The 24,160-nt window shown below is 35.7% G+C and overlaps 1 protein-coding gene across 3 annotated transcripts in view; it reads right to left on the reverse strand.

The window, feature by feature from the left end:
- INTS6 (integrator complex subunit 6) overlaps positions 1 to 24,160 on the reverse strand; it is a 93,831-nt gene that overhangs the window by 22,833 nt on the left and 46,838 nt on the right. For all 3 annotated transcript variants that reach the window (XM_056126089.1, XM_056126088.1, XM_056126091.1), the window contains 11 exons: positions 19,811 to 19,994; positions 16,792 to 16,917; positions 14,844 to 14,998; positions 11,091 to 11,243; positions 10,816 to 10,948; positions 9,144 to 9,238; positions 7,965 to 8,075; positions 7,155 to 7,370; positions 3,516 to 3,642; positions 2,440 to 2,582; positions 2,037 to 2,268 (listed from right to left, as the gene is read on the reverse strand). In XM_056126089.1, the coding sequence (XP_055982064.1) occupies positions 2,037 to 2,268; positions 2,440 to 2,582; positions 3,516 to 3,642; positions 7,155 to 7,370; positions 7,965 to 8,075; positions 9,144 to 9,238; positions 10,816 to 10,948; positions 11,091 to 11,243; positions 14,844 to 14,998; positions 16,792 to 16,917; positions 19,811 to 19,994 (1,675 nt within the window). The remainder of the gene's footprint in view (positions 1 to 2,036; positions 2,269 to 2,439; positions 2,583 to 3,515; positions 3,643 to 7,154; positions 7,371 to 7,964; positions 8,076 to 9,143; positions 9,239 to 10,815; positions 10,949 to 11,090; positions 11,244 to 14,843; positions 14,999 to 16,791; positions 16,918 to 19,810; positions 19,995 to 24,160) is intronic.

Genomic DNA, 24,160 nt, shown 5'->3' on the forward strand with positions numbered 1-24,160 from the left:
TGAAATAAGACACTCTCAACTCAAGAGTCCAAAGATAGATCCCCCAGGTCTATCTTTGGATCCCCCAGGTCTATCTTTTATCTTTGATAAAGGAGCAAAAAATATGACATGGAGAGAGCAAGAAAAGCTCTTCAGGTGTTGGAGAACTGGTTGTTTAGACACATCAAAAATATTGAATTCAGACTCCTTTCTAAGACCATGCACAAAAGTTAAATCAAAATGGATTAGAGATCTCGATTATCAGACCTGAATCCCATACACTGAGGAAAACATAGGTAGAACACGTCATGGCATTTAAGTTAGCTGCACTGTCAATGATTCAACAGCTGGCCAAACAAATGGAAAAGAGATAAATGAGACTATAGTAAGCTAAGAAGTAAGCTTACCTTACTTAAGCTTATAAGACCATAGTAAGCCTAGAAGCTGCTGCAACACAAAGAAAATGATGACTAGAGTAAAAAAGAGCAAATATTTGCCCATTACTCATCAGATAAAGGGTTGATATCGGAGATATACAACATACTAGTAAAACTCTACCAGTACAAAAGCTCCAACAGCATCAGAAAAGGTGGGGAGAAATAAACAGAAACTTCTTCAAAGAAAACATATAAGACAGCCATAAGGGATATAAAAAAATGCTCTGTGTCACATTATTATCATCTCACACCACTGAGACAGACAACACAAAGAACAAAAACACCCAGTGTGGGCATTCCCTTCTGGTATGAGAGCTCACTGGTCCAGCCCTTTTGGAAAACAGTATGGAAATTTCTCACAAAATTAGGAATTAAGCTTCCACATGACCGGGGCCAAAAAAACTATTCAGAAATGACATTTATACCCCCATGTTCACTGCAGCGCCATTCACAAGCGCCAAAATCTAGAAACCACCCAAGTGACCAGAACAGATGACTAGATAAAGGAACTATGGTGCAGTGTTACTTGACTTTAAGAAAAAATGAAATCATGCAATTTGGTGCTCCATGGATGTGAATCTGGAGAGTATCACGCTAAATAAAGTTAGTGAAGGAGAGGGACAGACACAGGATGATCTCTTACAAATTGCAGGATATAAAAAAAACATAGCTGGGGGCGGGGGAGAAATGCTCCAAGCAACAGAAATGAACTGGTTTTCAGTAGAAATCTTACCACAGGAAAACGGGGAGGAGAGGAAAACTGGGACAATAGTGGGGGGAAGCAGACACTCTGGTGGAGGGTGTGGTGCTGGGATGCTTCATGTATGAAACGTTACTAATAATAGCTTAGTAAACCATGGTGACTAAAATAAAATTTTAAAATGTATTTGTTAAACTTAAATAACCAGTTTCCTATGAGTACTGATAATGCCCCTTTAAAAACTATTATTCTAAGCCGAAATTAGTACCAGGAGGTTTACTCCATGGCTTGGAGGCCAGCCACACATGCTAGGGGAAAAGGCAGCTTAGAAGAGAAGGGAGCACCAAATAAAGGGTGTTGGGAGGATCCTCCCAGGATGGGAGATGCATGCTTAAAGTAGACTATAGACCGAACATGATTGCCACTCAATGCCTCTTTTGCAAACCACAGCACCCAAAAGGAGAGAACAAAAAGGAATGCCCTGCCACAGAGGCAGGGTGGGATGGGGGGGGATAGGGGGTGGGAGGGATACTGGGATCCGTGATGGTGGAAAATGGGCACTGGTGGAGGGATGGGTACTTGATCATTGTATAACTGAAACCCAAGCACAAAAATTTGTAAGTCTACAACTGTACCTCATGGTGTTTCACTAATAAAAATTTTTAAAAAAGAATCATAAAACCGCCCTATTATTCTAAAATACTAAGATTTGCAAATGATATTTTGTTACCATAACTATAGCTAATAAAGCATTGTTACCTATATAAATGTTTAACAGTCACTAAAAGACATACAAAACAATTTCATGTTAATTTTAAATTAATATGCTTGAACTTTGTGTCTTTTCTATAAATCTCTTATAAAAATCTCTTCCTGTAAAAACCTAAAAGCAGCAAACAATCTTTTTTTTAAGAACATACTTTTATGATGAGAAAGGGGTTTAATAAGATCTGGCTGTGCTTGAGTCGTAGGTAGAGGTGGTCCTTTTCCTCCAATATGGTTATTCACAACTGGAGTCTGTTGTCTGCCCCTTAGTAGTGGAGACATACAGCGGCGTCTTTTAGGAATTCCTTGCATATTTGGTTCTCCAGGTCGTTTATGTTTATTTTGAGGTCCAGCCACAAATTCATCTGCTTCATCTATCATCATACCCTAAAACAAAAAGGAATATTTCCTTTATTTACATAGTTTTTAAATAGCACAATTTCAAAATAACTACATTACACTACACTAATATCTATTAGATACTTTATAACTCTTTTTAAGAATTATTAAATTCACAGCTTCTAGGGCAAATGAAATAATGGAACATTTCAAATTTACCTTTTTATCTAGCTTAAAGGGATTACCAAATGTATGCAACCTTCGAGGCTGATCAGGATCAAGTTCTCTTAGTGGTGAAGGTACTTGCTTGAGGTATTCCTGGTAATTTCCCATTTGTGCTATAGGAACACTGTGCACTTGATCTTTTCAAACATAAAAGAGCAACAAAAAGTGTTAACCTTACTTAAATGATACTCCATCTCGTCATTAAATACTGTCTTCTTAAAAGTGCCTGCCAGAGAAGCAGGCAGGGGTGTGGATGGGGTGGGGAGGTAACTGAGGACACTGGTGGTGGGAAATGTACACTAACAATAGGACAGGAGCTGGCACATTGTATGAATGAAAACCAAGCATGAACAACTATGTAACTGTGTACCTCATGGTGATTCAATTAATGAATTAACAAAAATAAACGTCTTCTTATATAAATGCTATGTGGTATGATTCTAGGCTCTGTAAGAGAACATTTTCTTACCACATAATCCATATTAGTTGTCATTACAAATATTCCAACACAAAATCTTTGATATGTTTTAAATAAAATTAAAATAACAGAAAACAAAAAATTTGAAAATCTGAGGTGCCAGAAAAGATAGTTTTGGGGCACATGACTTGCATGCAGGTGCTTGTTTTAATCCCAAGAACCACCAGGAGTGACACGAAAACCTCAAAAAAAAACTATACAATCTGGGGGCTGGAGCAATAGTACAGTGGGTTTGCCTTGATGCTGCCAACCCAGGTTCAAACCCCAGCATCCCATATGGTTTCCTGACCACTGCCTGAGGTAATTTCTAAGTGCAGAGCCAGAAGCAAAACCCCTAGGTATCGCAGATGGACCCAAAAAGAAAAAACAAAAAACAAAACAAAAAAATCATACAAACAAAAAAAAAAACACTATTATGAAAAGTTGTTACCTCTTAGGAACAGAATTTGGGGCAAGATTAATAGTAGAAATAGAGACATGGAGAAAAATCAGAGTTGATTTTTTAACTCTAATTTAATTTTACTTTATATGACTAATACAGCTATAAACTTTACATTATCACACTAAAGCAACGTTAAAACCATGATCTAACCTTCATCTTGTCCTTTAAGAAATTTGCGAGTGCTCTTCAAAAGATTAGATCTCATTCTTGTTAAGTGATCCAAAAGATTCCGTCTTGGTATGTCATATGCATTTCTAAATGTCTGTGGCTTCAAATCCTATTGAAAAGCATTCAAAGACAGATTCTATTATCAAACATAGAATCAAGAGACTAACATCTCTAGCTTGAAGCATAGCTTTAGAAATACAAAATATAAGTTAACTAGTAGGTTTAAAACACAGAATAGACTTACTAGAAAAATTTATTGTGCTGTTTTGGGAACCAAAAAGCAGCTCATCTAAATTTGAAATTCTAAATCCCAAGATTCTGGTATATATTCTGATGAAGAAAATTAAGTATATTAAACACACTTCTAAATATTTTAAAGACTTTTTGAAGGATTTTTAAAAAGCAGCTTCCATAACTTACAAACCATAAACTTACCCTTTTCTCTTTTTTTTTGCTTTTTTTGGGTCACACCCGGCAATGCATAGGGGTTACTCCTGGCTTTGCACTCAGAAATTACTTCTGTTGGTGCTCGGGGGACCATATGAGATGCTGGGAGTCGAACCCGGGTTGGCCGCGTGCAAGGCAAATGCCCTACACGCTGTACTATGGCTCCAGCCCCAAACTTAGCCTTTTTTTATATTCATTTGATTTTTAGTAAAAATCTAGTTACAAAATCACCACCTAATGATTTTACAACACTTTCATCATTTAAAAACTACCTTGTGCCCGCCTGTATTTCTGCCTCCATATATCACTGGCTGTTTAATTAGCCTTTCTATATTCCAAACTTATAATATGCCTACCACTATAGCTTTTGTAGTAAAGTTTTAAAATTAGTGTAAAATGGACTATTACTCAGCCATTAGAGAAAATGAAATCTAGCTTTTTGCTGCAACACGATGGAACTAGAGGAGGTTATGCTAAGTGAAATAAATTAGAAAGGCAGGGAGGATGGTCAGAAGGAGAAAGTCAGAAGGAGAAAGACAAAATACCAGATGATCTAACTCATATGCTATTTAGAAAATATAACAGGAGAAAACAATGTCCAACGGGGGTGGGGGATGTGTCAGGGGGGAACCCTCAGATTCTGAACAGAACTGAAGTTACTAAGGGTTAGGTAAGTAGGCAAAAAAAATCCATTGAATTGTAGTAGATGGATATTGGCCCTTAAGTGGTAGGGATGGTCACTGTCACTGTCCTTCCGTCATTCATCGATTTGCTCAAGCAGGCCCAGTAACGTCTCCATTGGAGACTTTGTTGTTACTGTGTCTGGCATATCGAATACATCACGGGTGGCTTGCCAGGCTCTGCCGTGCGGGCGAGATACTCTCGGTAGCTTGCCGGGCTCTCCGAGAGGGGCGGAGGAATCGAACTCGGGTCGGCCACGTTGGCTGTGTGCAAGGCAAACGCCCTACCCGCTGTGCTATCGCTCCAGCCCTGTGGGGATGGTAGGCTGACAAAATGCCTCTAAAACAGAAAAACATTATGCTATCATAAACTAATGCTATCTCAATAAAAAGTAAAAACCACTGCCAATTTGAAAACTAAAATTAGAGGCTGGAGAGAGTACAGCATAAAAGTTGCTTGCTTTTGCATGTAGCCAACCTGAGTTCTATCCCTGGCATGTAGTACCTGAGCCCCAGCAAGAGTGAAGGAGAACTCAACCGCCGCCATGCTTACAGCTGCTCTCCACAAGCTCAGCCAAGCCTCACCCATGAATATATATATATATATATTCCTGGACACCTCATACCTCACACCACTCATACTCCAAGAGTAGCACACCACATCTGATGGGGCTTAAAGTAGAAGGCAACCAGTCTTAGAGGGAAACACATTTTTACATATATATTCTTTCCCTTGCACACAGCCAACATGGCCGACCCGAGTTCAATTCCTCCACCCCTCTCGGAGAGCCCGGCAAGCTACCGAGAGTATCTCGCCCGCACGGCAGAGCCTGGCAAGCTCCCCGTGACGTATTCGATATGCCAGACACAGTAACAACAAAGTCTCCAATGGAGACGTTACTGGGCCAGCTCGAGCAAATCGATGATCAACGGGAGGGCCTTTACTTTATATGTATATATAAAATACATACATATATATATGAGCTCACAAGGCTCAACTTTTAACAACTTGTTAGGATCTCTTATAGAAGGGCTTAAGGGCCCCTTGGTGAAATACCACAGTCTTCACACATTTTCCTTTAAGGAAACTTTTCTAGAGCATTTTCTGTGATTTATTCATAACAAACAATAAAAAATTATTTCGGTTCTGCTTTGAGGTTCGGGATGGGAACATCTGAAATATGGTAGTGGGAAAGTGTAACGGTGGTGGGATTGGTGTTCAAATATTAAATGCAATCAAATATTGTGAACTACTTTATAAAAAATTTTTTTAGAAGTCTGAAGGAGACATCTTCGAGCAGATTCAGGAATAAGCCCTGATAACTGCCGGGTATGGCGCCTGAACAAAAACATAACAAAGAAATTAGATAAAGCCACTCATGAGTACATGCACACACATGGGTGCATGTGTGTATGTGTGTAGTATTTTAGGATACAAATTTTAACAACTTCTTTGTTTCTACAAAATAAAAAAAAGGCGGCGGGGGGCGGGGGGCAGGGAGGCGAGACGTTGGGCCACACTCAAAAAAACCCACCCTCCCATATGCTGGGTTTCTGAACCAGGGTCAGCTATGAGCAGGACAAGTGTCTTAACTCCTGTACTCAAGTTCCTTAACCTCTGTATTATCTCTCTAGTTGGATGAAGATCTTTCAAAAAATGAGTTTATATGAAAGCATTTCAGGATTATGTTGTAAATGTCAAATTTCAGCAAACTCTACTATTGTTTATATAACTGGTAGATTATCTCTAAGTCCTGCATTCATCTATAAAATAAACAAGTTAGTCGACTTATTTAGTTCATCCTTTTAATTTAGCCACAATAAACGTATCTGCATTGATTCTTAACTTCAATAAGACTAACGATCATTATTCTGTAGAGATATAAACTATACTCAAATCTGAAAAAACTGTGCAGAGGCTTAGTAATTGCAAAGGAATAGTAATCAATTCAAATCCATGGTGCTGAGCATGAGCCTGGAGTTCTGCCTGAGATTTCAAACTGCACTATAGTCAAATGTATGGAAGTCCCATAGCTAAAAAGATGTGCAAGCACATGGTCAATTATGACCTCTGGCAAGTACAAATGTGACGCCCAAGTGAACAGAGCACTATAATCATGTCTTGCGTGCCTCAAGAGCATAACTCTTGACAACTCTTGTTCAAGCACTGCAACTATGTGTGCAAAATCCTGTGAGCAATGAAGCCAAGCATGCAAGCATTACAACTTGATGTACAATCCTTTACAAGTATCACAACTAAGAAAAAATGTGGGCACCACAGCCAGATAAAGGTATGTATGCTTTCCAGGTCACTGAAACATTACCAACAACAATGAAGATAAAGAAGACAGAAGAGGCAAGAGAGAAAGAGAAAAAAGTGAGGGAGGGGAGGGAGAAAGAAAGAGAGAGAGAAAGACAGAGAGAGAAAGAGAGAAAGGAGGGAGGGGAGAGAGTTAAAGTATATAATAAGAGCACTACTAACTTCAATCATTACCTTATTGAGCAAAGCAACTTGGAACCCAGTATATTCTTTCATATTTAGGTCTAGCAGTCTATGAGGAACATCCTCTGAAATTCCCTGGAGCAGCTGTTGAAAATCTTTCCTATATGCCATTGATAAACCATGTGATCGGCTTCGAACTTTAATTCCAGTTTCCTGTACTACTTTTTTGCCTACAGATCCAATGACTCGATCAGATTCTATTTTGGCCTAGAGTAAAAATAAATAAGCATCATCTTAAAACCATGAAAATATTAAGTATTACTATTAAATATTTATCTATAAATTATATATAAAGTTAAAACAAGTAGCATAATTTATGTCAAGAATTTGGTAGACAAATTGTATATTGTTTTGCCTATAATTAATATTAATGTCCCAAATGACATTATGACTTATACCCCAAATGACATGTGTTCAACAGAAATCCCAATTTGAAAGACAAAATTAAGTAAAACATAGAGCAAAGGCAATTGATACTTAAAGAAAAACAAGTCTCTAATAGACTCTCAAAAGAAAATGTAAAGAACAGTCACACTTAAGACTAGGAATACATAAAATCATTTTAATAAATTAGAAATTAAGATTAACATTTCAAAATTTATCATAAACTCTATGTAGAATTATTACTATCTGATACATGGTTTTTAAATGCTAATAGAAATATTAATACAATAGAATTAGCACCATAAAACACTAGACCTGACCACTTTAGCCAGTTAAAACTCTAGATCTTTCCCATTAACCATTTTAGCCAAAACCACTCAAAATACTTAATGGTCCCACTTTTCTTCTCAACATTACCTGTTGACTAAGTTTTTTGAGGTATGAAATGACACTGTAACTAAGTCCGTATTCCATACTGTCTGCTATTAGGTTAGGTGCTCCCATCATTCTGACAGCTTTCTTCAAAGGCTATGGGGGGCAAAAAATAACACTTAATACTAAACTTTTAATTTTTCCACTACCAAGTTGTCCTTATTTTTAATAGAGTAACATAATTTGTTAATTTAGTAAAATGTCTGTAAGCACAAGGGAAGATTTGAAATTGAAAGGATCAGAGGTTATAACAACAGCATCCAGAATGAAACAGGGTGAACTGGCTTCTTAGCAGCACTGGAAATATTAAGTTTGGAAGGAATTGGCAGGAGAAGAGGTAGATCTGATAGTACCTAGAGAGTACGTGAAAAGGCAAATCGAAGATTTCTATCTTGGTGATTGGGTGAATTGGGCTCAACTACTCACAAGTTTCTTTAGTTTATCCTTTGCAAAGCAATAATAGTATGACAGTGTCTATACTTCACAGGGTTGACATGTGATTTAGTGATTAATACTTGTAAAGCATTTATAAAAGCACCTACCGCTCAACAAGCATTCACTTAGTTTAATCATTACTATTATTATTAGTTTAGCTGAGACAACAGAAACAACCCAAAAAGAAATCTAAGAATATGGCAAGTCTAATATTTACTACAGATCTATTTCCAATTATTAGGAAAAACTAACTAAAAATTACTTTGTGCAATTAAATACATCCTCAGCAGTAATTTCTAGCATATAGGAATAGGATGGTGTCAGAAAGGGGAGAAAAATTATTGACAGATATTAGAAGCTATCTAAGTACATGTATCAAATTCCATTTCTGATATTTAATACCTGTGTAGCTTTTGTAAAATTCTCTGGGTGGCTATGAAACATGAAATGAGTAAACTTATACAATAATTCATATTCTGTTTCTTCCTTTCATTCTCTTACATGGCAGGCACACTGTACTAGACACACAATTCAATCTCTTTCTACTATAAAAATAGGAAATTCCCACGACTACAGAAATCACCAAAACATTTTCCCACATTATCTAAATTGGTCACTCAGACATTCAGTTTTCATGGCATTTAAAATATACCAGCAATACATACATTTTTATTGAACTATAAATGCAAATATTTTAAGGAAGTTCTATTTTTAACAATTGTAACATACCCCAAGATAGTAGGGAGGCATTGTCTTCAAATAACTTTCAAATGACTGTCTCCACTTCAATGTTGGTTTTGCTTTATGTACTTTAAACAAGTCATCTACAAATGCAGGTATGAACAAATTATTATCACTTATTTTCACAGAAACTCAAAATATAAATTTTTAACCAGACCAAATGGCTAGAATTTTTGGTTCTGGCATTTAACATTAATATTATTTTATTTAAAATTGCCCATTATAATGTAAACACAATAAAATTATAAAAGTACTAAGCAGACTTGAGAAATTAAAACAAAATACAATGCTTTCTATAAAATAACCTGTTAATGATTCCACTATAAATGTAAATCTAATTCCATGAAGTAAAAAATTCTTCTCCAACAGTATTAATCATAAAGTAATAGCCAGGGGCTAGAGCAATAGTACAGTGGGTAAGGCGCTTGCCTTACATGCACTCAACCCAAGTTTGATCCCCAGCATTCCATATGTCCCTGAGTACTGCCAGGAGTAATTCTTGTGTGCAGAGCCAGGATTGACACCTGAGCATTACTGGGTGTGACCCAAACACTAAAATCACAAATGAAAAATCAAAACCAATAGTCAGATGACTCCCAAAGCTAACTTTTAGATTAGTGCTACATGTTTTAAAACAAATCACTTATTTTGTTAAAAATCCTACCAAATGAAAATTAAAGTACAGATATAAGGTTTTACATATGAAAATAAGAAGCTTCTGGGACCAAAGATACAGTACAGAATTAAGGCACTTGCCCTGCAAGTGGGTGACCCAGGTTCAATCCCTGGCACGACACATGGTCCCTGAGCACTGCCTGGAGAAATCCCTGAGCACAGAGCCAGGAGTAAATCCTGATCCGCTGTGTATGACCCAAACACAACAAAACAAACTTCCACAAAATGCCTATTTAATATAAAGTCTGAATTACCAATTCTATATGAGCAAAACCAACTTTCAGGAAAAATAGCATAAATAATTAAAAAATTTTAAACAGGGACTGGGATGTAGCTTGCTTACGTGAAGCAAGAGATTTAATCCCAGGCATCACATGCATAACAATTACAGTAATTAGGGCCCAATAAGCTAGTACAGCAAGAGGTAAGGTGCTGCCTTCCATGTAACTTACATGGATTCTATTTATTCCCAGTACTACAAGTTCCCTAGAGCACACCAGTAGTGATACCTGAACATAGTAATCAAGTAAATTATATATTTTTATCTAAGTATGTAATATATGTTAATGGGCCGGAGTGATAGCACAGCAGGTAGGGCATTTGCCCTCCACGTGGCTGACCCGGGTTCGATTCCTCTGCCCCTCTCGGAGAGCCCAGCAAGCTACCCATGGCATATTTGATATGCCAAAAACAAGTCTCACAAGGGAGACATTACTGATGCCCGCTCGAGCAAATCAATGAACAATGAGAGGACAGTACAGACAGTACAGACAGATATGTTAATATTTTCTGTAGAATCAGATGTATTGACATAGACTCTAACTGATGTGAATAATTTTCTATCAAACCTAGATCAAGTTCAAATTAAAATACTGGTATTAATTTTTACAAGTGATGTTTTCTAAAGTTTATTTTTAGAAAAAAACTCTATAAATACTAAGCCAGAACATGGCACAATTGACTTAATGTGAAATTCCTGACTTACCTAAAAGAGGAAGGAGGACTGGGTAATTATAAGGCATCACAAATAAGTTGACACAATTCAGTGCTGTACTGGCTTTCAAGTAACCAAACGGATGACCAAGTTCGCTATATTTTGCACTATTGCTCACATATACCTGTTAAAAATGAATGGTTAAAACTTCATAATACACATATATATCATCTTTATAAAATATTACAGGAGCCTATTATTCAACTTAAAATTTTTAACGAAAATTTTAACTTAAATGTTTAAATAGCGATGGTTGCTCATCTCACCTGCCAACATGTTTGAGGCGATTTCCGTTCCAGAATAAATTGAGTCAATGGTGAAGGTTCCAACTCATATTTGTCAAAAGGCAATTTGTCAATAACCATGGGCTCACAGTCAGTACAGGAAAACTTCACTACAGGATGAGATGTTCTAGGTGGCTAGAGGGGGAAGGCTTATTACTATTTACACAAAATAACAGAAACATCTCATTTTGATCTCTTCACTACCAAAATTCACTCAATTCCTGAATCTTGCTAGTGAGTAATTTACCAAAGCAAGCTCCATTAAACTGAGAGAAAATACTTAAAAATATAATAGAGACAGGCTAGTACAGGAGGTACTGGTTCTGCATGCAACCAATCCAGGTTTAATCCTCAGTACCTCCAGGAGAGATCGGTGAGTGCAGAGCTAGGAGAAAACCCTGGGAATGGCACCAAAAGCAGAGAAACACCTTGATGCTATTCTTAATATCAACCCTGTATTCTCCTAATTTTACTGCCATACAGAATTAGATAAGAGGACGCCACAAATTCTATGTCATTTATAATACATTCACACTGGGGCTGGAGCGATAGCACAGTGGGTAAGGAGTTTGCCTTGCACCAAACGGCAAACACACACACACACACACACACACACACACACACACACACACACACACACACATATACATGGCAGCAACTTAGTATTTAATTACTGCCCTGTCAGTACTAAATTTTCATCTCTAGAAATTAATTTTCTTAGCTCTTATCACTCGAATTCATCCCTTCATTTCACAGACGAGACTACTATTTTTATTCAGTCTCCAAATTACTCACCCTCTCAATCTCATAGCTGTGGAATGTGAATATGTAATTTCCCCACTGGAAATTATTAGTAGAAAGTAGGAGATAATCACCTAAAAATACTGTCTAGGTGTTTTTAATGTCTTATACAAAGATCCTGGATTATCTTGTTCCTCTCTACTTTTTAACATGTATGCTCCCATCATGCTAAAGTACTTGTAAAATGACCATTTCCCCTATCTCCTTGTTTTAGAAATTACCCCTAATGCCTTTATTATTTTCTCCCTTGCACAGTGTGAATACAGAACCCTGTTGGTAACTGTCTAATATAATCATTAGATTAATTTTCGTAAGGGAGCAATGTAAAAATATCTTCAGTTGTTTTTTGAGCCCCACCTAAAAATGCTAAAATTCATTAAAGCTGCATTTAAAGTTATGAGCAATTTGATTTATTTAACAATAGTCTCTAAGTCTTATCTTATATACACTTACAACCCAGTATAGAAAAGCTACTTGTCATTCCTCTAAACTAGAGGTGACACTCTGGTGGTGCAGAGGAGACCATATGTGGTTCCAGGGATTGAACCAGGGCAGGTGGGAAGTGGCTGCTTGCAAGGCAATTAAGTTCCTTACCTCCTATATTTATCTCAGTCCCTTATCCCCATATATTTTTTAATTTCCTCCTCCTACTACTTCCTACTACCACAAAAAACTCACCCTATTTCAAACTTCTTTTGTGGCTTATCACAATTTGCAACAGATTGCTAAAATAATATTAACAGATAATCCTTGTGAAATAGCTTTGTGTTTTTTTCAATCAGGACTTGAACATACTATAAATGCTACTCTAGGTTTTAAAGAGAATGAATAACCATGAGGCAGCATTTTACAGAAATGTGATACCTGTTCTTGTAAGAGTTGAAAGGGCTCCAAAAGAGAATGCAAACATAGCCAGAAATGACAAATTTATTTATAATGCCAAACTAAAAATCTACGATGTTCAACAGAAATAAAAGAAATAATGATGAAAATAATGGTGAAAAATGCAAAACAAAGTCTGATGTTATATGTCCCAAATTCGTAATGAGTATATGTCCCAAGTTCCTAATGCGTAGAAAAAATTACTTTATAAGCCATATTTAGATTGAAAATAAAAATTATCCTGAGAAGCTGTAGGAAGCATAAGCTTTGGTTTAATTTATAAATGATAGCTAGATGAAATATTAAAGGCCACTGAATGATCTTTTAAATACAATTCTTATGTTTTAGAAGTATAAAAAAAAGTCATGCTCTCACCCATAAAATATCCCATTAGTGTCCTATGAAACCATTTCTTAAAACTCTAGGCTACTTTTGGAAAACAGTATGGACGTTTCTCAAAAAATTAGAAATTGAGCTCCCATTTGACCCAGCAATACCACTCCTGGGAATATATCCCAGAGAGGCAAAAATGTATAGTCGAAGTGACATCTGCACTTGTTTGTTCATTGCAGCACTCTTTACAATAGCCAGAATCTGGAAGAAACCTGAGTGCCCGAGAACTGATGACTGGTTAAAGAAACTTTGGTACATCTACACAATGGAGTACTATGTAGCTCTTAGAAAAGATGAAGTCATGAAATTTACATACAAGTGGTACAATATGGAAAGTATCATGCTAAGTGAAATGAGTCAGAAAGAGAGGGATAGACATAGAAAGATTACATTCATCTGGGGGATATAAAGTAACAAAATATGAGATTAATACCCAAGAATAGCTGAGATCAACACCAGGAGGATTACTCCATAGCTTAGAGGGCAGCCGGGTATTCTAGGGGAAAGGGCAGTTCAGATAGAGAAGGGAACACCAAATAAAGGGTGTTTGGAGGATCCTCCCAGGAGAGGAGATGCATGTTGAAAGTAGACTATGGACTGAACATGTTTGCCACTCAATGCCTCTTTTGCAGACCACAACACCCAAAAGGAGAGAGAGAACAAAAGGGAATGCCCTGCAACAGAGGCAGGGTGGGATGGGGGAGTGAGGGGGAGGGATATTATCTATGGTGGTGGAAAATGGGCACTGGTGGAGGGATGGGTATTTGATCATTGTATAACCGAAACCCAAGCACAAAAATTTATAAATCTACAACTGTACCTCATGGTGTTCCACTAATTAAAAAAAAAATCTCTAGGCTGAAAACACTTGAATACAAGTAAAAACATAAGGCAACATGAACTTCGAACTACATCTTAGAGATTACAGGCAACCTATTAGAATAATATTTTTGGTTTCTAGGCTATATCCAATGATTCTTAGGGGTTTCTCTTGGCTTTGCACTTAGGAATTATACCTGGCAGTGCTTAGTCGACTAAATGGGATGCCAGATATCAAATCTGGGTCAGCAGCATGCAAAGTTAGTGTCCTACTGTTTGTACTATTTATTCAGCCCCTAGAATAATTTTTGAAGTCTTGGTTTAAATTCTGTATTATTATGGGGCTGGAGTGATAGCACAGCAGATAGGGCGTTTGCCTTGCACACGGCCGACCCAGGTTCAATTCCCAGCATCCCATATGGTGCCCTGAGTACCGCCAGGAGTAATTCCTCAGATCAGAGCCAGGAGTAACCCCAGTGCATCACCAGGTGTGACCCCCCCCCAAAAAAAATCTGTATTATATCCAATTACAAATATTCATATTGTATTACATACAGTCTGAAAAGAACTTCTTGCTGTAGTTTATAATTTTATATCCAGATGCCAGTGAAAAATATATAAACATATTATTAGATTCTCAAAGAAACAGACGCCATTTGTATGTTACTTCCTACTTAACAATATATTACACTGAAGTAGAAGAGTTTGTGCAAAGGTACTTCAGACATCTAATTTCTTTTATAAGATACATCTTTAATTAACAGTAGTACCTAAAGCTAGTCCAAAAAGCAGTTAAATATATAGTATTAAAAAGTTACAGTCACGCTGGACAGAACTTACTAGTGTCGGAGAATTCTGATCTGGCCAGAAAGATTCTGGAACAGGCCAATGACCTATAGGAACCCCAGTCTTAGGATTTGGTCTGACATAGATGAGTTTGTGACAGCTATGCCAAGGTTGAGATCCAAAAGGCCTTGATATATCTGGTTGACCATCTATAGTAAAGGAATTAAGACAAAGAAAGTATATGTCGGTAAGGTAAAAGACAAAAATCAAAATTATATTCATTATTCAATTTCAAAATAAAAATGTCCTACTCAATTTTAGATAATTCTATTTTTTTAAATAGGATACTGCTATACTTGTTTAACATTTAGATTGAAATTCACCAGAGAATCAAAATCTGTAATTTCCAATTACAAGTTCAATAGTTAAAAGGCAGTACCCACAGCAACCTTTTTTGATCAGTCAAGACATGTAAAACACTCTGTGATAAGAATATGATAAATATTCTCAGCACTACATGATATACCCAGACTACATCATCATGCCAGGTAAATATTAAGAATTGTTAAATATGTACCTCATGGTATTTCACTAATTAAAAAAAAATAGAATTGTTAAATAACACATTTAAGTAGTCTAAAATTTAAAAAAAAAAAAAGAAAGAAAAAGAAAACCAATTTAATCTGCCCTGACATATAGAATCATCTCTGGTTTAGAGGAATGATAAATAGTTCTATAGATGAGTTATAAACTTATATAAAACTTAAGAGACTATTGTTAATTTTGAAAAATGAAAACAATCATAGTCAAAACACCTACCTTAGTGCCTGTTTCTAACTCAATGAATAAAAATACAGTCACCTAACAATTTGTTTGAAGAAAAAGAATTTTTTTAACTAGAAACATTAACACAGTTTATACATTTTAGTGTCCTCTTTTCCTTTCCTCTAATACCGCCAAGGGAATGCATCTCTTTGACGTTTTCCTTTCTCCCAATTATCGACTCTAGTGCTAGTGGTTCACCCATGGTAAATGTTTAATGACTTCCAAATTATTCAAATACCCATCCCTCCACCAGTGCCCATTTCCCACCACCACGGATCCCAGTATCCCTCCCACCCCCCATCCGCCCCATCCCCCCCTGCCTCTGTTGCAGGGCATTTCCCCTCTGTTCTCTCTCTCCTAAGTATGGAATTAAAGCCAGGTGGGACTTAGTTGAAAAGAATCAACTTAGGGGCTGGAGAGATAATGCAACAGGCAGGGTGCCTGCCCTGCATGTGGCTGACCCAGGTTTGATCCCTGGCATCCCATATGGTCCCCTGAGCCTCATTAGGAGTGACCCTGAATACAGAGCCAGGAGTAAGCTGTGAGCACATCTGGATTTAGCCCTCAAAACAAAAACAAGAGAATCAAATTTAATAGTTAAGGAAAGAAAAATTCTCATTTCTGGAACATACAAACCATTTAGTATTAGCCAGTTTGATCCTGAGAAGGGGGAAGGGCAAGGGGTGGGGGGAATAAAACGCAGCTAAGAAATGAAATTAATAATGAAAGTACTTATGAATTAACAGGGGAGAGAAAAAAGGATTGAAAACCAGAAAAAAGCAATGTATAATATTAAAATAAAAAATGTGAAGCTGCTGAACTTTTAAATGCTTAAAATGAGTTTGGACTTCTGCAAATTTGAGAACAATTATTAGAATTAAAAGTTGGGGGGCTGGAGTGATGATAGAATGGGTAGGGCATTTGCCTTGCACACAGGAACTCCATATGGTTTCCCAAGCCCTGCCAGAAGTGATCCCCGAACTCAGAGCACAAATAAGTGTGGTCCAGAAAAAAACAAAAAATTAAGTGATGCTTCAGGACCTCTCAGTTTACCTTGACTTATATCCTTCCCTCTTCACTACCCTCTAAATTAATCTTAAAATTAAGACTAAAACATTGTAAGTTTTCAATTCCTGCTGGGTAAAGCCATGTTTAGAATAAAGAAGGACAATAATACCTTCTACAGGAGAGGGATCTGGTCCTGCTTTTTCAAAGTTTATCACAACCCCACTTTGTACTTTTTGTACCAAGGACTCTAGGCATTGATTAAGCATTCTTGGAGAGCATACAGAGTAAGAGCGGCCTAAGATTAAAAAGAAAAAGTGAATTAGTCACTCAACTGCAGAAATTTTTACATTTATTAACAAAGAACCACAGAGAGGTTTGACAGTATTAACAAAGGATCACTAAAATAAGTCTGAATTACATATGAAAGTTATTCAATCAATAATTTAATTTTCTAAATAGGTAATAGATTTTCTTTTCAATTACAGTAATGTGAAAAATTAAAATCTTGGTCTGAATAAAACATAACAAAAAATAATCACAGTAGCTGTTATCTGTAATATCACATACATAATATATCTCTAGTAACTAACTTCCCAAAATCTTGCTCCTGCTTACCAAAAAGTATTATCATGAAGGTTAATGCTAAGTACATAGGAGATATTCCATTCATTATTTATTCGGTTTGTTGACAGTTACTGCATATGTGAAATATTTACATTTTATTTTCTCAATTTCACTTGGCTTCCATACACGAGCATAATCTACCATAACTAAAATACCCTTTATCATTATTATTTGATATTAATTACCTGAAATTTTATTTAGTACTAGCAGTATCGAATAGATTGCTTTCTTTACATTTATTAAGTTTAAAATGAAAAAATAAGAACATAATAAGCTAATCATCCAATTTCGCCTAATAGTCTAGCCAAGATTCAGATTCATACAGGGCATTAGAACCTTGATCTGGGTGTATCTTGTTCCCTGGAAATCATGACGTTAATCTAAAAATCAATGCTAAACATAATGTCTATAAAAAACATTTCAAAGAACTGATAAACTGAAATACTGTAAACATATTTATCATACATTTTAAAAGCAGACAATTTAAGAAAACATTTAAAACATTATAAAAAGCTATCATGAAACTTAAGTATATTCCCAAGATGTAATTATTTAAAAAGCAAATGTATAAGGCAGGTAGAGAGCTTGCCTTGCACGCAGCAGACCTAGGTTCAATCCCCGCATCCGTATAATTCCCAAGCACTGCCAAGAGTGATACCTAAGCAGAGAGCCAGGAATAACCTCTGAGCTTCATCAGGTATGGCCCAAAGACCAAAGATTTTTTTTTAAATAAAGATAAATGTTTTAAAATGTGTAATTATAGTAATTCTTTCTATATTCCATAACCTGTAATATTACCAGCCAATCAGGAAAAAATAAGTAAATAAGCTATGATTTTAGTGTGAAATAAAATAACAAAGATGTTTTGTGACAATTAGAAAAGTAAATAAACCGGTTACTTGATAAATAAAAAATATCCACTAATTATCTTGAAAGTTAAAGGAAAATGGCAAATTTTGCCAGCTTTACAAAATGAGTCTATATGCTATAGACTTTTCTTGTGCTCTGTATCAAAACTTACTTCTTGGAACCTATGACATTTTTGTACAGAAGCATAAACTTTCTAGGATCATTAATTATGTGTGTGGGAAAAGCATATATCTTCAAGCCAAGATGCTGGGCTCACTTATAATTATGTGAAATCCACATCAAAAAAAGAAAATACTGGGACAGGGGAAGTGGAGGAGGCAGGAAGGTTTAAAGCATATTAGCCTTGCATTCCTCCCACCCTAGTTCAAATCCCAGAAACCACAAAAAAGTAACACCCCTCAAACCCCCAAACCAGCCCTATCAGGGGTCATTCTTGGGCACTGAGCCAGGAAATGCAAGATTATCTCCCATTCCTGCTTCCCAGATCAAGTTATAGTGAGTATGAAATCAGTAAACAGTTTATCACAGAAATTTACAGTGATTAGACTTTAAAAAAACAAGTAATAACAACAAAAAAAGAACATCTCTAAGGTGAGTAAAAGCTATGGAAGCTAAGAAAATTCAATTTAATCTAGAAAAGCCTTAGAAAGGTTATAAAAATAATTTTTGTCATCAATACTTCTACGAACTTTGTACTGAGCACTTTTTAAAATTTAGTATCCTTCTTGTACCTCTCATCTCCCCTTAATCATTCTCTCCCTACCTCAGTCCATGGCATGATCATTAATCTCTGACTGTTTAAATTAATAATAGAATCATCAGGAAATCAATCACCCTTGATTCCTTCTTCCTTCATTGTTCTTATCCTTGATTTTCATCAAACCACCCCTCATCGCCTCTAAAACAGTGGCTGACACTTGTTAACCAGCACCTGTCAGTGTACTGTACCATGGACTGGCAGCTAAAAACCAGTGAATTACATCCTTTATATTTCTTTAACTTATAGAGTTGACTATAATGGACAGAGAATTCCCTTAGATGAAAATTGAAATATTTCATGAAACCAAGTAGAACTTCACTACTAAAGGTCTAAAGCATGGGGGGGGGGGGGGGGGGGGGGGAGGAATGCATGGTACATAGCAGGCACCCACTTATTAACTAATTCCATATTATAGGTTCAGAGTCTATTCAGTTTGATGATTTTTGTTAATATTCACTAACAGTTATTACTCTGAACTAGCTAGATCAGACCTACTTAAGACCTCACAGCTTATTTTCTCTAACCTATCTCTCTTTCTCTTTACCTCTGAAGCAAAGTACACTTCACCAGGCATATGTCATTCTATGGATGATTCTCAAAACAACTGCAACAAAAATTAATTCTAAACATTTCAAAATTATTGTGAGCTTTTGTAGATTAAACTTTGTGGACGTTTAACTCCAAATACCAGCACTGCATATGTGAGCAGAATAATCACTCAATAGCAGATCCAATAATATTCAAATAGCAGAAACAACAACAACAGACCAAACAGCATATCATAGACCTTCATTAATAAAGTTTCAAAACCACATGTCTAATCCTTGTATATCTTAGCATTAACTTATTTAAAACAAAGTTTTTGAAATATACATTTTGAAACATTCAGATAAACAGCTGTAAGTCTATGAGTCATTGCCAACAAAAAACTTACCGCCTGTCACTTCACACATTGGTGTGATTGCAGAGTCATCTAAAGGAACACCAGTCAACTGTTCTGATTCTACTGACATGGTACCAGGCAACCGCAACACTAATGCAAAGAGTCTCTGATCCCAACGAAAAGGTTCCTTGGTCAATTCACTTCCAGGCAAAGGAGAATTAAGAGGTAAATGGAGCTGAAAGCAGGGGGGAAAAATAAGATTTCCACACATCACATTTTCCAAAAGGGTACTTACATTTAATTACTTATAATAACTATTACAATTATAGGCTACTTATATTAATTACACTTAAAACCACTGCATGAGTAGCCTATCACTTAAAAAAGAGAAAAATGAAAGTTTATACAGTTAAAACTAAAATGGCACATGAATTATTGTTAATTCTTTAAGCTTTACTATAAAGGCATCAGTTAAACTATTACTACAATGTTTCTCATTTTTTATTCAACAAATACTGGTTCAAAAAAAGTAATTTCATTGAATCATTTTTTAAAAAGCTTTAAAATAAATATTATACTTGCTATGTAGATTGAAAAAAATCAGAGAATAAATGAATCAGTCTCCTGGGTCGGAGTCAGTGATTTTTCTATTATACCACAACAGCTTCAAACATCTCCATAATTCTTAATAACTATATACAGAAACAAATTCCCAAAGCATTTGTATCAAGTAACTGTGACACTAATTATTGAATGTTCTAAAGGTTAATGATTCTTATTGCATGTGAATTTGGGGAGTGGGGAAGGGCTGGTATGTGTGTTTTTTATTACATGTCTCTCCCCATCCCCAAACTTGCTACATTAGAATCTAAGATTCTTAGGAATCTATAAAAATTTTAAAGTGATTATAACTAGGACCTCTAACTCATCAAGACTACCAACAAACTTTACACATCATTAAATGGGGACAGTTAAGGAGTGGAACTGTTAGAGATTGTAGGAACTGTATTTATAATATTTTGAGCAATGTCCATGCTGTTTTCCACAGCAATTCCACTTCCTGGTATCTATCCCAAGAAGACAAAATCACTCCATCATTATTTTCAATAACCAATATATGGAAACAACCCAAATGTCTAATAGCAGATAAAATGGATAAAAGAGCTGTGGTATGTAGGTGTATATGTATAGCAGTTGTGGTGTATGTGTGTATATGTATTCGTATTTAATACATATACTTTATGTAAATATAAAATGCAATTGTACTCAGCTATTAGAAATCTCCCTCTTTGCTATGGTATTATGTTAAGAAAATACATCAGGAGGAGGACAAATACCAAATATGTAATATATAATATATATCTCTGTCATATGTAATATATAAAGAAACCAAAGGAATCAACAGTATCTAATAAATTTTATCTTACTTGGATTTTGACTACAAAACTAAATTTACCAAGCAATATCAGGAGAGGGAGGGATGTGGATGGGGAGAGGACAAAGCATACTAGAAATGACATGAGGATAGTAACCTTTGGCACTTTAGTGGTGGCAAAGGTACAGTAACTTTATATACACAAAAGCAAAAATGCTAGTTACCTTAACAAGAAAAAAATTTTAATGGAAAAAAAAACAGTTACCATATCTCCTAATGTGATGCAGCAGAAGTTCTTAATAATTAAAGGGAAGACTAAGGACAAAGGAAACAAAAGAGCTGAACAAGAATCAAGCCTTTAGTTTATAAGGACTGTGGATATTGGATCAAGTTAAATACCACATCAATTATGCCATTTCTTCAGTGGCACAAAAATACAAAGACTGGGAAGGTTAAAGACTTGATAAAACTGTTAAGAATTAAGTCACGAAACAAAAGCAAAGATTTTTGAGACAATCTATATGTGCCTTACCCACTACACTATCCCTTCGGCCTCGTGACATAATTATATTGCATATTTTTGGCCTCAAAAATCATGAAGATCCTATTTTTTCTAAGAGCATTAATATCTTATCTCTTATCTCTTGTATTTAACCTGAAACACATCAGGAACTGAGTTCCTTGCTTAAGATAGAAAGAGAGGCAAATTTTTTCTTAAAGGTATGTCTAATTGACCTACAGCACCATTTACTGGAAAGACCATTCTTTTTTTGACTGTTGTAGGAAAGTGTCACCCTTTCTTATACTGGGTGACTATACAGCTATGCATCTACTTCAGCAGTAAAAAATAGGTACGATGCAAATGACATGTAGAAAATAGTATTTAGAAACACTGTCAGACAATTTTGTATATGTACATTACATGCAAGAAGGAATATGAAAATATGAACCCGTGGACTATACAAGTTCATAATACTTATTCTTACAGAATGGAAAAAGAGAAAGCCAACACTGAGTAGAAAAACAAAGGAAATTATACCATTGATATCTGCAATGTTCTGGTTTACTTAAATTTTTAAAATCCACAACAAATATAACAGAATTTGGCAAACATGAAAGAAATTTTAATACCACTTACTATTAACCTGGAATATTATTAATATGAAGGAAATTGCCAAAAGCTAGAAAATATTTTTCTTCAAAGGCTATCTACACTTCATTTATAAATCATGATTTTTTAATATTTAATCATTATATTAAGAAAAATCAAATGCAGAAAACATTAACATCACACTAAATATAAGGATTAGATAAAAATCACAAAGACAAAAACGCAATAGTTACAGAAAATCTAACAGTTTTGGATCAGCTATGAGAATATATTGCAAATACATATTTCCTGAACAGTATGCAGTCACTCATCATTTTTTATATACGTACCCAATATTACGTATTTAAGTTCTGGGAACCTAAAAATATTTAGTAAAATAAGTTCTCAGTATTTGAAGAGTTCTGAGGAAATAATATTCCTAAAGAACCAAGAATATACTCAGATCGGTGGAGCAGAGGATTTAGTTCCTGATACCACGTAACACTCCAACACTACTGGGAGTGGCTCCCAAGCATCATCTGGAATTGCCTGGTTCCCATATACCTATAGGAATGGCCCTCACAATAACATTAACAACAAAACTGTTTTAGAAATACGTTTGAAGATAAGCAAAGGGAAAAATGGGGGATGTTACAGAACTGGCTATAAAGACATCCAGATTTTTATTTCTGATTATTTGACAGGAAATAGGGTTAGAGAAACTTTCTGAAAACGGCAAGAAACTTTACAGTACTAGTATCCACAGCTCTTTATATATTAATTTAATCTAAAAATTAAAATACTGATATTATACAAAAAAGGAAAAACTATTAAATGAAAAGACGCTTGGAAAGAGAATACAGGATTAAGGCATATGCCTTAAACATAGCCAACAACAGTTCAATTCCCAGCACTGATGGTCCCCTGAGCAACACCAAATGTGGTCCAAACATCCTCTCCCCAAAATAAAAAGTTTTAATTACAAAAAGATGTATTAAAAAAAAACTTTGAATCAAGTGATTTTAAGCCACTAATGAGTACATCTTATAAACATTACAGATTTTTAAAAAATAAAGCACATTTCTCTATGTCTCTATCCACTCCCTCCCAATACTCTTTTAAAAATCCAATGGCAAGAGACAGAGTTGGAGACCTTGGGGGACGAAGATGAATGAATACACTGGTGATGGGTGTGATGTAGAATCATGTCCATGAGAAACCATCATTAGCAATATAATAAATCACAGAATCACAATTTAAAAAATTAATGCACTTTCCCACCTCTGGCTATTACCCAACTACATAGGCAATAAAAGAAGTTTAAAAAATAATAATAGATGGCATTTCCTGAGCACTTACTATATGCCAATCACTCATAAAATGGTGATTCTATGAGCTTTTCATGTATTTATAAAATGCCAGTGAGAGAGGTACTATTATTTGCATACTAGAGACAAGACATCTGTTTAGACAATACATTCTATTAACCCTTGCTCAATAATCAAACCTAGAGGCGCATATGCTTCCCGAGCCCATGTAGTGCCCGAGCGCATGTGTTGCCCACATCTCCCCTCTTAAGATGAGCACTTTCATGCTTTCGTGTCTAATGCTAGGGTGTGTGTAGGGGCTCTCTCCGTCCTTGAATGCATTTCTCTCTCTCTCTCTCTCTCTCTCTCTCTCTCTCTCTCTCTCTCTCTTTCTCTCTCTCTCTCTCTCTCTCTCTCCCTCTCTCTCCCCCTCCCTCTCTCCCCTCCACACCTTAAAAACGCTCCAAATAAAATCTATTTATTTAAAAAAAATAATAACAATCAAGCCTAGAACACCTAAAGACAACAGTAACTTTTTTAAAAATTTATGTATTTATTTTTACAATGCCAGAGGTTAAATCAGGGTCTTACACGTACAAGTCATGTGCTAATTCTATCATTGAGCCATG

This window comes from Sorex fumeus, unplaced genomic scaffold (genome assembly GCF_029834395.1).
Source record: "Sorex fumeus unplaced genomic scaffold, SorFum_2.1 ptg000061l, whole genome shotgun sequence".
Lineage (NCBI taxonomy): Eukaryota > Metazoa > Chordata > Mammalia > Eulipotyphla > Soricidae > Sorex > Sorex fumeus.